Source organism: Coccinella septempunctata, chromosome 8 (genome assembly GCF_907165205.1).
Source record: "Coccinella septempunctata chromosome 8, icCocSept1.1, whole genome shotgun sequence".
In the NCBI taxonomy this organism is placed as follows: domain Eukaryota; kingdom Metazoa; phylum Arthropoda; class Insecta; order Coleoptera; family Coccinellidae; genus Coccinella; species Coccinella septempunctata.
In genome coordinates, this window is record NC_058196.1 from 27,007,926 (window position 1) to 27,026,658 (window position 18,733).

The 18,733-nt window shown below is 36.4% G+C and overlaps 1 protein-coding gene across 2 annotated transcripts in view; it reads right to left on the minus strand.

Moving 5' to 3' along the window:
* Positions 1-18,733, minus strand: part of LOC123319059 (homeotic protein ultrabithorax) — a 217,523-nt gene that overhangs the window by 54,491 nt on the left and 144,299 nt on the right. The window contains exon 2 of one of the 2 annotated variants that reach the window (XM_044905907.1): positions 17,277-17,615. In XM_044905907.1, the coding sequence (XP_044761842.1) occupies positions 17,326-17,615 (290 nt within the window). In that variant the 3' untranslated portion in view covers positions 17,277-17,325. Of the gene's footprint in view, positions 1-16,798; positions 17,616-18,733 lie in introns of those variants that run through there. The other variant, XM_044905906.1, reaches the window with a different exon arrangement.

An 18,733-nucleotide genomic window follows, 5' to 3' on the forward strand; every position in this document is an offset into this window, starting at 1 on the left:
TTATCCCACGTATCCGGCCGTAAATTACAATATATCACTTTGGTACATTCGGAAAATAACGAATCACATGTAAATACACGGCCGTTTCAGCAAACATGCCAGGCTGACGTAATAAATGTAACAAATTATGAAACTCAATTTATCCGTAACCGGGAAAAGAGTCGGCAAACTTCGAACATAATTTTTATGGCGATATCCAGCGCTCTGATTTATTCCAACTATCAATTCAAAGAGAGTACTCAGCAAATTTCGCCCGGACAATAAATTCCGGGACTGAGGCAACTAGCCTGCGACCGTACAACCGAGGAAGGAGTGGATATTGCATTTTCCGATGGAGAATCGGAAAAATATTGAAATCTGCCGCATAATCGGACTCAACGGATGAAGCATTGTTGCGGTGAAAAACTTCCGCAATGAATTGAGTGAAACAGGAGACATTTTCATGAAAATATCGATGACGTTCTATTATAATTGGAAATTTGGCCCTTCAAATAATAATAATATTAGTGTTACTCTAGAATCTACCTAATATAGGTTGTCTCAACTTAAAATTACTTCAACTGGACCGGTCTATTTTTTAGGGGGACACATAGGGAGTAAATTATCTTAGAACTCCCACAGAGATTACATATTTCAACAAGTATCATCATGTACACAGGTTTAGTCTTTGACTCGTTCATTCATTCATTGCTGAATAATAATAAATCTACAAAAAGACTCAAAAACCAGACTGTCGCATGTCGGTGAGATCAAACTTATAATTTCTTAGGGCTACTTGCGACTGTGTACCCTCCTGTGACTGAGGAGACCCAACCGTGACCTACAGATCCTTCCACACTCCGGGCATGGTCACCAACCAGATCTGGCCGCCGCTGTATTCTTCTCGAGTCTCCATTATAACTGTGATCTGTCTAACGCTAGTTGTTCCAGTTATGATTGGCATTAACTGATTTTAGGGATTGATGCAGTAAATCCTTCCGTAGAGTGGTCTACAACGGTTGTGAACTATACAGAGCAAGCGCAATTCCATTTTAGGTTAGCGAAAATCCATTTGCTCATTGTGTGCTGTACAGAGCAAGCGCAAATGGATTTTCGTCACCCTAAAATGGAATTGCGCTTGCCCTGTACAGTTTACAACCGTTGTGGACCTCTCTACGAACAAGCCTCATATTCCTCAGCTATTTTTCTTACCTATGAACTAAACAGAGCAAGCGCAATTCCATTTTAGGGTAGCGAAAATCCATTTACTCATTGTGAGCTGTACAGAGCAAGCGCAAATGGATTTTGGCCACCCTAAAATGGAATTGCGCTTGCTCTGTACAGTTTACAACCGTTGCGAACCTCTCTACGAACAAGCCTCATATTCCTCAGCTATTTTTCTAACCTATGAATTATACAGAGCAAGCGCAAATGGATTTTCGCCACCCTAAAATGGAATTGCGCTTGCTCTGTACAGTTTACAACTGTTGTGGACCACTCTACGAACAAGCCTCATGTTCTTCAGCTATTTTTCTAATCTTATTCAGATAATAAGTAGAAGCTCCTTACTTCACCTAATTTTTGTTATCAATATAAAACAACTAATGACTTTTTTGCGTGACAAATTACATGTACGTATTAATAAGAAAAACACAAGGAGATTTCTCTTTTGGAGACGAGTGGAAATACTTCCAAACCCCCACAGTAAATCTCGGACTCTCCACGGACCGAAGACAGGTCTAGGTACCCCCTTATATCGTTTTCCGAAACCCCGGCACCATCTTTCATCTTTCGAAAAAACACAATGAATGCGCCGAGCGCAGTTCATATATAACCCGCAGAAAAAGAAGCGCCATTCATCTCGCCGCATTATCGAGTCCGCTGAAAACTTCGAGGAGAAAGATCGCATTATTAATATAAACTAGTTTCTCGTGGATTTTTTCCTCCCGGTACCTCGGGGGCAGCCCGGATGATTTAACGGCATACTTCTCCGGTAATAAATATTAGAGCAATTAGATTTGCGAGCCTACTGGGATTCAGTTGCAACTTTGAACGGGTCCCACAGTCCCCACTCAATCAGTTGTGGCAGGCCAGTCCTATCGGCACAAAGAAATTGTTCTCGAAAAAGATACCGACACGCCAGGACTCTGGATTGCTTTATTTCGCGCAGTGGCGTAGCCCGCGGAAGGGCTGGGAGGAAAAGTTGAAAATTCTCCGGATTTTACAACGAAACTGATGGAAAATTATTGAAATCGAAATACGACTAGTTTTAAATAAGGGCTGAGTGTAATATACCTCATGAAGAACATTCGTCGAGGAAAGGTTTCAGCATATACATATGCAGGGTGTATTTGAAGGAGGGGCTTTTTTTCAACAGAAGGTAGGACTGGTCAAAATGAAGCGTTTGACCAAAAATCACCTATACAAGGTACTTTTGATTTTCCAGGGGTGGCAAAGCGTATTATGAAAACTTAAAATGGCTATATCCCTTTATCGGGGCCAAATGGAATTGTTGAGGAAAAAAGTGTTTCTTTTGACCTCAAGAAACTACTGTTAAGATATTCCTGTAAGCCAAAGACTCACTATGTATATTTCATAGATTTCTATATACAGGGTATATTTGAAGGTGAGGTTTTTTTTCAACAGAAGGTAGAGCAGATCAAAATGAAGCGTTTCACCAAAAATCACCTATACAAAACTGTCAAAATGACAAAGTTGAAAGAAAAATTGATAATGATTACTGAAAAAGATCTTAATACGACCCTAGACCGTTTGTTAGCTGAATTATCGAAAAGCAGTGGGAAAAATCTTATCTCTTTATTCGACCATGTGGTTTCGTTTAGGATATTGGCTCGTTCGATATTTACGTGGAAATGAAAATGGAAACTTAGGATGGCCGAATTGTTCTCATTATTTTTTAGTAACTTACACGATTTTATGAAATGGCTCATTTCGATACTAACTGACAGAAAAGACTTAGGGCATAATTGTAAAAAATAGAATAATACTTCAAAATCTCAACAATAAATTCGTCTAAATTATTCACGAATTTTTTCACAATGGGCATCACAATCTTCTTGTTCGAACATTCCAACAATCGTCGTAAAGATGGGATGAAATGGGGAAACATCATAGCAGTTTTTCAACATAACTAACATAAACACTTTCAAGAAACTGCCTCGATTTTCTACATTTTTTTTCACCCTAAATTGCACGATACAACAATTATGATTCTCTCAAAAGTGACCTGATGCATCTAATCCGATGAACTTGGTACTGAACTATTCATCGTCCAGCAATATGTTTATTTCGTTTTTGCGATGCCTGAGTCACCTTCCACAGTCCTGTAATTGAAATTCAATGAAATTTTGTAGGACTTCTAGGGGTTGTATCTCAGCCTTCTTGAATATTTTATATAGACAATTTTTGGTTAAACGACTTATTTCGATGAGTTCTACCTTCTGCCAGAAAAGCCTCATCTTTGAAAACACCCTGTATATGTGTATGGAAGCAAAGGATTCTTGCAGTTTGCTCTTGGAGTCGAAGGATGCTTAGAAGAAGGCTGAAGCGTGGCTTGAAGCAAATCAACTATAAATGAACTCAGAAACTATATTGACTCCCTCTGGAGTATACTTGGGCAGCTATTTTTATGGAATGAAACAGAAAGTTGGACATCAGGAGGACATACTCACGTACCATACGCAATTCCATTTTATAGCAACATATGGCATCATTATATGGAGTAGTTCATGTGATGCTCATAAAGTCTTTCCTCAACTGAAAAGGGCGCTACCAGCCATAGCTGGGAGTTCCTCCAACCACAAGCTGTAGAGGTATTTTTAAACAATATGGCACACTTGCACTCACTTGCTGCTATGTGCTGGCTTGCTTGACTTGAACTAACATCCAGAGACAATGACAGATTCAAATAAAAACGTGAGGAATATTCTCAAACTAACAGATTTACAAATATTGTCAAATATGTCAGTGTGTATAAGTTCTTTGAGTGACATTTCTTGTAAGTTTTGAAGGACAATAAACTACCATGACTACTACTATTTCCACAATCCAACAGCAGGAAATACTCAAACTAATGGTGGCAATTCTGTGGAATAATTCAGACCGATTTCATTGACGACTCTAACACAGGCGTCTGAAATTTTTTCTCGCAAGGGTTGGGAGTGAGAGTATTAAGCTATCACGTGTTTTGTTGGGGCATAAACTTGGACTTTATAGCTAAATTCTCCCAAAGAGTATCATCGTCATCATTCCGAAAGGTGCAGAAATGTCACTGCAACCTCCGCCACTGCACAGTCATTCTTCACACCCATTCCAACGCCAGGATGTGACTTTCAAGGGAGGCCACCCCCTAATCCGTCTCACAATCTAAACGATAGAAAAGTTTGGTTACGGAGAATGCTTTTATGGCCATCAGGGGTAATATAAAGAAAATGAAAAACACTATATATGTAGTATTGTCTTTGCTATAGCGCCGTGTTGGAAAAGGTGATCCTGACAACTTGGATCCAACTTGACGCCCATCTCGGATATACGAAGCACTTCCGTTTCCTCTTTTCGACTTCCGATTCGCCCCAATACGTCGAGAAGCAGAGGCGGCCGCGACAAAAAAAAAGAGGGGAGTTTGTTTGTTATCATTTCGCGATATGACTATGGCGTAGCGTAGGAAGATAAGACTGTAAAGGAGGAATTTTTTTAAATACATATATGGAAATCTAAGGAGGGGTTAGAATGAGTGTACTTTCAACTACTGAACATTTAAAATTCAGTAGAATTGTGTTAAAATAAATCATTTCTTTAAATGGTTACTCCAAGTGTATGTGGGGCTTGTTTCTAGAGAATTTATTTTCATAACTGTGGAGGAAAATCCGGATGAAAAACTCAAAAAACCAATATCTAAACCACGACCCCAAGAAAGGCAAAATTGTACCTTCTTTTATGAGTTATTCGTATTCATTCATAATCATAACCCACGAGCAGTCCGTATACAAATTTTCTCATACAAACTTACAGCCCCTGGTTTGAGGAGTTTTATATCCTCTTATTCGTCAAAATCCGCAGAATATTCCCTGAGTCGGCCCTGCAGCGGGTCCAAAGGCAGAAAAGACGCCCACACCTTCCTACTTCCCGCTACATTGCGCGTGTCCTCAAAGCCAAGGTGTCTGGTTTTAAAATGCTAATCTTCGCAAATGGGGTGAGCATTATTCTGAGTTATGGTTTTGTTTCACATTTTTATTGCGCGGGCATTTATAATAACGTTTTTCAATTTGCGCTGATATTTCCGGATGTGATACTGACACAGGGCGTCCTAGCATTTCCATCCCCCCCTGCGGTACGCCCATACGTCACCGTTGAAGTGTTTCATTCCGCGCTAAATGTTATCTCGCGGTTGTTGAAAAAGGTTAAGGCCCGGGGTTAGCATCTGTGTGTTTGACACAAATAGAAATGGGAATTTTCCGGACTTCCGTTGTAGTTCACAGCTTCAACGTTGAGTTTAAATCAAAAATTACATACGAATATGTCATAAAATATGGAAGATATTGAATCTGAAGGCATATTATTATTACCGAAACAAGTATAATAAAATTATTATTTTTGACGTCTACCATTAAGCATTTCATGGCTCTTTTGAAAAAACAGGAAGAATTATAAACATAGTTTACCTCAGACCAAACATATATGATGATAATATGACAGTAGATGTCCCAATAGGTTATGTTAAGTTAGGTTAGGTTAGGCTAGGTTAGCTGATGATATGACCGTAGCTGTCCCACCTACTGATGCTTTACGCATAAGCTGACTTTGACATGACTTTGAGGGGCAAACAAGTGTTGTTATTGTGATCTCGAGTGGTGTTAAAAATTCTCATTTTCTGAAAATATATCGTTTAATGAATATCATTGATGAATATGATATGATAGAAAACTGACTACTATATTGACAATTTGATGGTTTTTACTCCGGCATTTCAAATTCATGATATCTATGATCACGAACAAAATATTGTACGGGTCAATATTGTCAATGTTAGTAAGATTTTTAGGATATTGCAATTTCACATAACCATATCACTGGATTTTGTGACTTTTTCATTGAGGAAAATCAAGAAGTGATCATCAGTATAGGTAGTAGTACCTATATATTTTGAAGGGCTATCCGAATGTGCTATCAGAAAGAATATCGAATATGGGCATAGAATGAGTTATTACGGAAAAACCATTATTCAGAGAAATTTACAAATTTAACTGGGTTTCAGAATTGAAAAGCATAGAGATAATTGCTGATCATCAATTTCTGCATTGCAACTCCAAGTCTTTCACTCGTAGAAATATTTCAACAGTAGATTCTTGAGTCCAAAAGAAATACTTTTTTCGTATACCATTTTTTCTCGATTGTGCCCTGATAAAGCCATTTTAATTTTCCATAATGAGCTGTGCCACTCCTGGAAAAACAGAATTAGCTTCAGAATAACTACCTAAATTTTTGACACTACACATATGTGGATCTTTTAAACAGTGTTGAATTCAGGCAAAGTACCCAATTTCTCAAATTTCACATTTCACTTCTTAATCTTTAAACATCAAAATACTCAGAAATGTTGCATTATACGAGAAAACATGAAGAATACTTTGGTTTCACAAAACGTTCAAATATTCATCAGAGCGTCTAACTTAGTGCCAAGAGTTGGATTCTTTGAATTTTTGGTATTTTGATGGTACGTAATGGTCATAATGAGAAAACTGGAAGACGTGGGTGATATCTTGTGTCCGAGAAAGATTCATCAAATAAATGAAAATCAAATCAAATCAAATTTGTTGTTCGAAATTCCAACATTATTCAAAAAAATAATCAAGTTCAATAATATGGAAAATTCCATCTGAATTATTCATCAAAACTGGGTCACGCCGAGCGAGCCGTCGATCTACCGAAATTTGCCAATTCAAAAGATTGACAAGTATATAAATATTCATACTTCGTCACAAATATTGGCTCCAAAAGTGAAAAATCAATGGATTTGTGCGACAGGACATGGTTTCATTATTAGGGATGAGATCTGTTGAGCTTGTATGTGAAGAAATGTAGAATTGAAAAATCCTCAACTATTCTTCCCTGAAAATGAGGGTTTCTTCACTGCTTGCGGCATTGTATCGCAAGTAGCTGCGATACTGCCTTCCTAGTGTTTTTCACTTCATAAATGAATCGGTTCTGATTTTTCTAATAGGTGTTTACTAGACCTACAATGATGCAGAATCTGCAAGGCCACGCAACGCTCGAAATTCGGCCGCATTTCTAGCGCTTGGGGCGACCGCACCGCATCAAAACCGCACCGCATCGGACCACATCTTGAAAAACTGCCAGGGCTAAGTGGCAACTACGCCTACCGATTAATTCACGACGCAAAGCGTCGCAGTTAATCGCGTAAAAGGCCGTGGACGATGCACAAGTCCGTCCGTCACACCGTCCGCGTATGCACCGACAATTTTTTCCCGTTGCTCGCGTCCCGATAAATTACCCGCTTCAAAACGGCAGAAGTGGCGCATTAATCAACGACGACCGGTAACAAACATCCACCATTGTCGAGATGAGCGCGCTCTCCAGATGCGCCTCCCGATAGCGTTTCTGACGTTTCGCAGAAAAATATTTATCGCCTCCCGATAGTGCACCATGCGGAATGGCCGATATTGTGCAAATGACCGAACAACACTGCACAACAAAAGACTCGAAAAAAACGAGCGCGGAGAGGAATATCGCGCAAACAAATGGCAGAACTCAGGAGGTCCCGGCCTGTCAACCCGGGGTGAAGGCCTCCGTGTTTTTTTGGGGTCCCACCGAAAAACCGGATTGTTGCAGTCGCGCGGCCCGCACGTAAGGACGACGGTTGGCCGAGATCGGGGACGATGTTAATCGTTCTCCACGGTTAGAGGCGTCCTTTCGTTACGGATCTCAGCGGGATCGGGGATCCCAGAACAATGGTGTAGGGACGATGATGGACCTCTCGTGCAGGCGGGAGGTCCCGGTTAATTTTCGTTCGGTGGTTCGGCCGTATCGGATTAATAAAAAATAATAATTCCGTCTCGATCCAGTTCGAATTGTTTTGTACGGGGTGTATAATTATTATTGGGGAAGAATCATGAGGTCAAAATTGAGATATAACGCTTATCACCCAGATAAAATGTGTATCCTATTTTATTGGACAATTTTAGTATTATTTTTGCCTAGTATTCACAAGTTATTCTAGCTATTATTTCAATATTTGGGGAAATGGGGAATTTTTTTTCAATTATTCTGGTCGTTTTGCTTCACTTTTTCGTAATACGAATGACTAATGATTTTCTGTATTCGACTAATAGCCATAAAGCCAATCAGAATGAAATTCGTGTAATCTCCTTAATAAAGATTTGATTACTGATCCTTCAAAAAAAGTTCCTGGCTTTGATCTTCCTAGAAAAATTTGGTGTACAGGGTGGGCAAATTTCGATGTTTTAGCACTACAGCTTTTAAACCAGTGGAGATAGACAAAATCTGATACCCCATACCCCATTCTCGGTCTCTTTTTCTGAGAAACTAACAAGAGTAGTAGTCATTTTTCGCCACCTTCTTTTGTTTTCGAGTTATAAGCGAAAATTGGAAAAATGGTGATTTCGAAATAAATTTATATCTCCGCTAATACTGATGATAGAGCCCTGAAATTGAAACATAACTTTGGGTCATAGCTGCGTAATTAAACATCCTGCTAAAAAAGCAAGCACGCCACTGTATTCTACTTAAAAAAGTGCCTGTGAAATGTTTCAATTCCAGAGCTCTATCATCAGTATTAGCGGTGGTATGAATTTATTTCGAAATCGCCATTTTCCCAATTTTTGCTTATAACTCGAAAACAAAAGAAGGTGGGCAAAAATGACTACTACTCTTGTTAGTTGCGCAGAAAAAGAGATCGAGAATGGGGTATCAGATTTCGTCTATCTCCACTGGTTCAAAAGCTGTAGTGCTAAAACATCGAAATTTGCCCACCCTGTACACTAAATAGATTGAGGACTGGCCATGGTCGGTGTAATAGCATGCTCTTTAGGTGTAATGCTGTTGATAGTCCAAGATGTGAGAGTGGCGCAGAAGAAGAAACTACAGACCACTTGGTGAAGAGTTGTAGAATATATCATTTTCAGGGTGGTTTCGAAGGCATTCATTCGGTGACCGATTCTTTTTTGATGGGTTACAAATTTCAAAATTATTTAATGAGAAATATAAAATTCAATACCCCACTCGTTTTTATCTTTCTTTTTTGTTTTCAGATTATTCTTCGTGAACCATCATAGTAGAAAGAAGGGGAGGAAGTTTTTGCATTTTGTCCTATGAAGAAGATGTCCTTCAATATGTATAATAATTTCAGCTTATTCTTCACACTAATACATCATCATTACACTTGTACGTAGAGAGTTTTTTCTGGGGTTTTTATCTCTGTTTTTTCATGTATCATTTCCCTTCAGGTTCATACTGTTTTCCAGAATAACTTCGTAATTTCTATTATTTAGAAGGCAATAAACTTGTTATTGTTATGTATTAGAATCATTCAGATTATCAATTTTCAGATTGTTCGTGTATTCAGATTTCAAAAGCCTCTTGAAGATATATTTTTTGTTCAGCACTTTTATACGGTTTCAATTTCTACCGATTAGTGAAGTTAGTATGAAGCATATTGTACGAATCAAACCAACGCCTTGATAACTCAGGTCTTTTCCAACGTGTGGAAAAGCGAATCAATCTGCAGCGTCTATCATCTGCGCTCATAAAGATAAAAAGCTGAATATCCTATGGAACTTCCCTATTTAAAAAACCATTAGGTGTAGTAAGTCTGCCGCTAGTATCAATGGAAAATGACGTTACACAAAAGGGAACCGAGCCTAGCGCACTTCCCGGGTAGTAGTTGAAGGGCCTGTTCCGATATTGCTGCTAGTACTGGCCCGCAATCGAATAACAATAGAACTCGAACGACTGGGCCAATAGGCATCGTTTCTGAAATACTGACAGTACTGTTCAGGAATATCGGAACAGACGGAAAGTGATTTTTATGAGCATTTAACGCGACACCGAAGTCGTAATGTCGAAAATGCTGCCTCGTGTTTCACGGGACTACATAGGTTAGGGGCAGGATCAACAAATGGCCTGCCGCTTTTAATTCGGTCGTTTTTCATATCGGTTATACATCTTTGATGGTTTATCGTAGCCTTGATGAGTTCGAATCGAAATCACAGAATGAAATTCAGTATGGTGGATGGCATTTCAATAAGCTCCCTTCCTTATATATTGAATGGAAAAAGTTTCATAAGATATAAGAATCTTATATATGTATTATGTGCATAGCCATGTCATTAACTTTCTTTCCCAAGTATCATCCCTCAATATTTGATTTCTCATTCTTGTGATTTGATCCTAGATTTTTCAATGAATCCCATTGAAAGTTGAATGATATTTAAGCTTCCCCCAATACCTTGATTTTTTAGATTGACACGTGAAATTTTTTCTGTTGAATGAACTTTTTTGCACTGATGAATTTTGAAAATTTAGCGAATCAAAATCTGGATAAAATCTCCTAAATATCATTCGTAATGGAAACAAATTGGATCAGTGGTTAATTGCTAAGTTTCTCTCAATTTATCATTTTATCCTTATAGTCTAGCCTCATTTCTCTTGGACAAACATGGCAAAAACATGTAGGAAAGCTTGTATTCCTCCTTCTAATGAAATGATTACCTTATTACCTCTTGTTAAAACCAACATCTCGCTTCAAGTTTCACACAAACTTGGTAGTGATAAAAATCAAAACAAATTGACGACTGGTAGCTCGATTCATTAATTTAATAGTAATATAATTATGTAATAATTGATCGGTAGTGGAGGATTATATTCTTATGTGGCTGTTATGTGTTAGCGCGATAAATTCGGCTGTCATCTTTAATTGGTTGTGAAATCTTACTAATTTTACGATCTGTAAAACGGGGGTTTTCTGATTTTTATCCAACTGTCCAGCGAATTGTGGTATCTGTTAAATTCCTGTCTTATCTGATTGAAATCCCATTTTGTAAATTTAGATATGTATGAATATTCACGCTTCTCCATTTTTATTCTTATATTTATTAGTGTATGAGGAAGAAATTTAGATATGGAAAGCAATAAGAAATATTTCAAAGGTGAAATATCATTTCTCACTCGGTTGAAGGTATGTTTGATGAATATTCAGGAGTATAAGTTGACACGGATTATTATGGATGAATTTTTTTTATTTGTTGAATAACAAACTTCTAAACTCATCATATTCTTCCAGACAAGATTGAGTATTTTCAATTTCGAAACTTAGCATTGACAAATTCTGTCAATAATAACTAATAATATACATGTAAGGAAACAATTCAAAAAGATATTTGAGGAAGACTATGCTTTATCTGATGCCTGAATAATAAACGATTGATATAAGGAGCAAATATATATAAATAAATAATATCTTGAGAAGAAAAACTTCTTAGTTGATATCAATATCAGTATATCAGTAGTAACAAATTCGTAATTTGTTACTGAATTGAGATGGACGCAAGATATAGCCTTCAAATTCCTGGAATAAATACTATCTCCCAATCAGAGCCGAAGAGCATCTTTCTTTCAATATATAATTCATCCAACGGCAGCAAATTGAATGCTACGCACTGAAACGCGAGAGGGAAAAGAGAAAGATTTTCTCTTTTACTAACCGATAGAAACGAAACCAATCCCCTCTGGTAGCATTTCTGGGCACTTATGTGAGATTCGAAACAGGGATCATAAAAGAAATGGGCTGCTGGCTAAGGGTAACTGTTCCCTTAGGGGTTGAATCTAAGCGCGACACTACGCACCAGGGCCATCGTCCGGAGGAAGTTGAGAACGTTGCTATTCTATTAAAGGCAGCTTCTTTCGATTAAGTTTTATCGGTCAGGGGTGAAGGAATCTTCTCCCTTTAATACAGGTTGACGGAATTTTATGTGAAGCGTTTTAATCATTGAAATAATGTTAAAAATTTCCATTAAATAATTCCATAATTCTGGGACCGTGAATTGATAAAAAGTTATCTTCTTGAAACAAGATCAAAAATTGCCAAATAACGACCGATTTCAAAAGGCAAAAGGGTATGTGGAAAAGTTAAGATAAATTGAATTCAATGAATAATAAAATGGGTTCAAACATGCACAGATGATAACAGTTACATCATGATTCGTTGAAAATGTTCACAATGAAATTGAAATCTGAATTACGCAAAAACCGTTTTCTGATTTCCACCAAAATCAAGTCTTAGCATTTTGTATCTGCATAATTTTGAGAGATTTTTTAGCTCGATTCGATATCTTCAAAATTGGGTTTTGTAACGCAGACGTTATTTATCTGATTTGACAAATTTTGTTGAAAAATTTTGGTCAGAGTAAGCCAGAATGCTAGAAACAGAAATAATAAATCCTTCTACATCTAAATTTCCTATCATTAATTTCTCGCATCAATTGTTTCCGTCGGGTTTGCAAAATTTTCCATCCTTATACCTTGATACTCTAGAGATCTCTAGAGATAGGTACCTTGATACTCTTCGCATTTCGTCCGTATCTCGGGCCTACGGCCCTCGCGATTCGCCTTTTACCAGTAGCTCGGGCCTACGGCGCTCGCGGTTCGCCTTTTGCCGGTAGCTCGGGCCTACGGCCCTCGCAATTCGCCTTTAATCAGAAGCAGGTCTTCAGCCCTTGCTATTCGCCTTTTTATAAATATCTAGGCCAAAAACAATATTCTAAGAGTCCGCTGCCAAGATACTTCCGTCCAAACTGACGTTGACCTATAAATCAGTGACATTGATTGTCAAAGTTCACCAAATTTTCTCTGATCATCCATAGAAAATAATTTAATTTTATGAAATGTCACTCGATTTATCGTAGACGTCAAAAATCAGAAATTCAAGATTGATGAAGTGTCCATCAGAAAGGACCAATGATGCCAATCTTTACTGACCCATCATGTTATATAGAATGTAAACAAAGGTGGAGTGAAACGGAGATAGCAGAAAGACGAGAACAGTAAAACAACTGACGGTCGATCGTTAGTTATATCCCCAGCGCCACCTCCGTTAGAGTTGCTGAATCACGAGTTACGACCTCGTTAAAATATATTGGCGGCCTCTGGTAGTAAACGAACGAACTCATATAGGCCATTACAGAAAACGACTACGAGTTATTCTCGGTCCCTATTGAATGAAACCTGTTTCGAGATTGAGGCATGAATGAAATCTACAAACAAAACGAACATTTTCGATAGTTGTATCAATAGACGAGCTTCAACGAAAATTTACGTTTGCGTGATCTATATGAATGGAGGAAAAAAAGTTATGCTACTTTGTTTGGAGGATGGTTGGAGGTTAATCGACAGCAATATGATGAAGTTGAGTGTTCAGTTCGATATCGGCTCAATAGATGGCTGTGGAATATAATACATTTGTTTTTATGTTAATCCCAATTATATAATATTCAAATAATCATGTTCATTCAATTCAATTAATGACATTTAAATGACAATCTCAATGAGGAAAAATTATACATCAGCAATGCTGAGGAAAGGGCTGGAAATATTGAAGTCATAAAAATAAAAAATGTTTTCGGTTACCGATAGTTTTTTTTTAATAACTGAACTAATTGAAGAATTAAAATTGAATACCGGCTGAAAACCATATTTTTGATAATTTCAACTATTTTTAATAATATCTATGATTCTATTTGGTATATTTCATTATTTTTCTGCAAAAACAAGATAATAGCAACCAATATAATCGAGATTTGTACCGAAAATTATTAAATATTCAAAACATGTAGCTTTGTATATTATTTTACGTATCCTACATATTGAAAATCCTAACATCCAAAAACGTGAATATTAGAGGATATTCAAAAAATTCAAATTCGATCAATTGAGATTGCCAACTGACATTATCTAAATAGCTTTTTCAATAATCCAGGATAATTTTCATTCAGTTTTAGTTTTGGGACTCGAATGCTCCATCATCCTAGCACAAACAAAGATACTACTTGATATTTAATTTTTAAATATGCGGGAAATATAATTTCAAAATTCATTTTGAAAAAAGACAAGAGTTGACCTACGAGAGCATCTAACTTCCACCTATCTATTTGGCGGAAATATTAATTTTTTTTTTAATGAACTGTGCGAATCTTTTCTGAAATAATTTAACGAAAAATGTAATTTTTTCCCATAAAAAGTCTCCAATTTATGGTCCGGTTATAAAAAGGCGTGTTTCAGTTGGGACAACCTTATTATTGACGAAGATTCATTTCTTCTGTTCAGAATTCGATAAAAAACAGATATTTCAGCAAACTTTTAATGCTGTTGGCAACCTCTAACTCAAAGAAGATTTTTAATATTCGTTAGTCATTTTTCTTGAGTAAGAACCACCAAAAACGGTCATAATAACAAGTGTATTATGGTTTCTAAGTTTCCGCCCCTAACGAGATTATGGCCCCCTATTGTCAGGTCATAAAGTGGCTGTCTATATCCTTCCGATGGCCATTTTGCCACTATACAACTCCCCAGACAGACAGAGGGGCGGAGACGTCCTATGGAAGTTTCTTTTTACAGATATTCACATCGTATACATTTCTGAAGTAATCTGAACGATTGGAAACGTACAAGTTTGTTATATTATATGTTTTATAGTATATTTTCAATCTTAATTCTGTTACGAGGAAATTAATGAAATTATTTTTTTTCTTCTTTTTGTCAGAATCACGAAATTTATCTCTTCTAGTATTATATAATTTTTAATTTTTTTTCAAAATACCGACAGATAAGAAAATGGTCTCGTATTGTTTTAATTGGGGTAAAGATATCCATAAAAAATTAGGTAAAATGATTGGACATTAACTCGCCTGAATATTTTATCAAACAGAAGATTGCAAGATTTTTTTTGACTGAAAGTTTAGTTTGAAGATCCTGCGAGAAGGTGAAACTAACACTATGAGTTAGGACTCTCTCTATATTTTGAATCATTCTATCATTCTCACCACTTTTACGAAAAGCTTTATACAGAAGAAAGAAGTATAAATAAACGGCTTAGTGGAACAAATAAATTTCTCAGAAAATAAAACTTATTAGAATATCCTATTAGATATTTGCTTTCTCGCGAAAATTTCTGTTTGTAATCAACAGTTTCCATCTGGAACTTATTAGAGTCGTCGCCGACCTCCCGGAGACAAATTCCAGGTCGCAACTGATACAGTTATACCCTCGGCGGAATCTTAATGAAGCCGAAAATAAGAATCGTAAATATAATAAAAATTATCTCGCCCTAAAGGCGGCGGATGAAAGAAAATTAAGATAATTGTGTTTCCATTTGGCTATTTGTAATGCCCCCCGATTTATGAACGGAATTTCGGTGTTTAATCTTTGAGCGGCGCGGAAAATCCCTCCTCGTAATTACTCGGGGTGAAGTATGGCGTTCTAAGGGTTGCTTCTCCGTGCGCGAGGATGTTTTAGAGGGTGGACGGGGTAGAACCACTCCTCCCTTTTCGGTATTTTTATAAACTTTTTAATAGTCTATGAATAGTGAAGGGTCTGAGTGATAATAACATCGCAGTGGGCTTTGAATTATTTTTTTGGTTTTTTTAAATTTTTTTAGATGAGATATTTGTTTATGTTGAAGATTATTTTCAATATGTGAATACTTTCTTGGGCGTATGCCTATATGTATACCAATGTGTAATTAATGAATAAATAAATAAATAAAGGCATAAATAAATAAAAATATCATGGAATAATGAATTGGTAATCATTTTTATTACTATTTTCTCAATATTTATTGGAATTTCGCGAACGTTCTGTTTCCAAAACTGTGAAAATTATTCTATAAATATTTTGACGCCCACTGCGATGTTACGATCATTTATGAAGTTCCAAACTATTTTGCCTAGCTTTCGATGTGGTTTTTGAAATAATTCCTATTGAAACTTGATTCAGATTAATTCAAAAATTCTGTTAAATCATGATCATTTGAGGAATTTCATCATTATGATGGATTTTAATATCAGTTCCTGAAGAATTTGTTTTTTTTTCATATTAATTTCTCAAAAGAAAACTGCTTATCAAATTTAAATTATTTCTGTTATTCTCCACATAATGAAAAAGACTTGTTGATTGGAAATACTTTCAATTTGAGGGTGATAGTCCTCTTTTGTTCATTCTATCTCAAAGAAGCTTTATCCGCAGGTATGTATTGTATGAGTATAGTAATATAATTCATTAAATTGAAAAATTGACTAAACGTTGAACTTTGAATATCTGACCAATTTTTACCCAATAGGTAAAACTTTGAAGCTTAATTTTTAGCCATTTCCAACATTTTGACCTACCTCAATCTTCTTTGTCGTGTAAAAATTGAGTCTCCTTTCGACAATGTCTTCATTTTGACGACCACTCCACTGTTCTCACTTTCGATCAATCACTTTCTTTTATAGATTTTTAATTTTCTTATTTCATTTATTATTTTATTTCATTTCTGTAATTCTCGATATTTTTTTAAGAAATAGCATCAAGCTCCTAATGCTGTCTTTATGTTTTTCAGGAAAATTTGAATTCTGTCAATTTCTCAATATTTTTTCTTACTTTGATTTTTTTGTTGTATCAGATCAGTTAAAGTGAAAAATAAAGTGTGAAAAATGAATTGTTATTGCAATTTAGTTTTTTGATTCAAAGGTGTTTCATACCAGCTCGGCATGAATAAAAATCGACCGGGTATAGTTAAATTCTTTTATTGAGAATCTCAAACAAATTATTCACAAAAATTCACATAGATATTCCGTCGATTCAAATAATTCGTAATCATTAAATCAGTTCAGAAACTTAAATGTTTCTATAAATTTCGACTCATGTCAAATAATCTGTTCATCGTGATCAATATCAACATGCAATATACAACAATAACAAAAATAATAAATAGGTAAAGTACAAGAATAATATGAGCGGCCAAATGCCAAAGCTTATATACACACAAAATATTCGAATTTTCACATAGAAAATTACATAAAATTTTTTACCTTTATGCAATTGGCAACATTTTTCGGAATTTATTATCTACTTGTCTGTTTGTCCGAGCAGCCCAAGGTAATCGTACTGTTTATTACTTTTGACTAGTTGATTCTTCAACTTGATCGATGAACCTTGGCATTCAGCCGGTCATACTGAATTCCTAAACTCAACATCGACCAACTCACCTCAGTTGATTAGGTTGAGCTGCTCGGCCATCAACATCGACGTCATCCACTAATTTTGATCGACCTGCGCAGCCGCGGCGGCCGCCGCCGCCGCTTTCTGTGCTTGCGCTTGTTTTTCCTGCTCGTTCAATTCCTTGATCGCCTGTATTTCCTTCTTCAGTTTCATTCTTCTGTTCTGGAACCATATTTTTATCTGTCTTTCCGTCAGGCAGAGCGCGTGCGCCATCTCTATCCTTCTTCGTCGCGTCAGATAGTGGTTCGTGTGGAATTCTTTTTCTAATTCGAGAGTTTGGTACCTCGTGTAGGTTTGACGACCTCTCCGTCTCAGACCATTTGCACCTGGAAGAAAATTACAACCTTTAAATATTTTTCAATGTCCAGTAATATTTTTTCAGGTACTTTCGAAACGTGGCGAATTTTTTATTATAAGAATGGGAACAACGCAGGCAATAATATACATGTACACTCAAGTATGAGATGAAGAAACGATTTAAAGAATAAAATTTGAAATTCATTTCAACAGATAATGAAAAAACATCTCCAACATCAGAATTTGTAATAGTGGAAGGAATATCAGAGACGAAGGAAATAGAAAAAAAGATTGGCTCATATATAAATTAAAACCCATTACAAATGAAAAAGATGTAATAAGGAAGAAATTAAAAATCGAATTACCTATTGAACAAGATCATCGAAAACTGATTCAAACATAAGAAAACTTCACACAACAAAAACCACCGTATACACCACACCTCACCGGTCACAAGAACACAACGAAATGTGCCTTGAAACTTTGAGAAGAGGCCTACCAAAAACGGCGTACCTGATTGGTTTACCAAATTGATCCCCGCTGTTTGTACCTGTGTAGAATGTTAAGCAGTTGGACAAAAACGAAATTATGGTTGCTGATGGAAAGTAGGGATGGAATTCGAAACGACCAAAATTACCTGCTTTCTTCGGCCATTAATACTGGGGGTTTGTGGCGAGAGAAATGGGAAGATAATTCGAAATCGTTCAGATGACAAGCAATATTTCCGATAGATATTCATAAAAGAATTGAATGTTTCATAGGAACAACCAATAGTGTAGAGCATTTTATCAGATAAGGTTTTCTTGTGGAATTCATTCATAATGAAAATATGACGAAAAATATCGCTGTTTTCGTGCTGAAAATAAAGTATTTTAGACAGTCGACACATAAACTCTCGTCCAGAATTGTTCGATTAAATTTCAAGCAGAAAAAAATAGAAACATCGAAAGAAAACCAAAAGAAAAACAGAAGTTTAAGCCAAAACGAAAACAAAAAGAAGGTAGACAATATTTTTTGCGAAAAACGACACGAGATGAATATCAGCAACTGAAAAACAATGGACTGGCGAAAAATCATTCATTATATCAATTATGCCGACAGGTTATTCGAATAATTCGGTTCAAAATTCAGGTTTTACCCTTGTTAG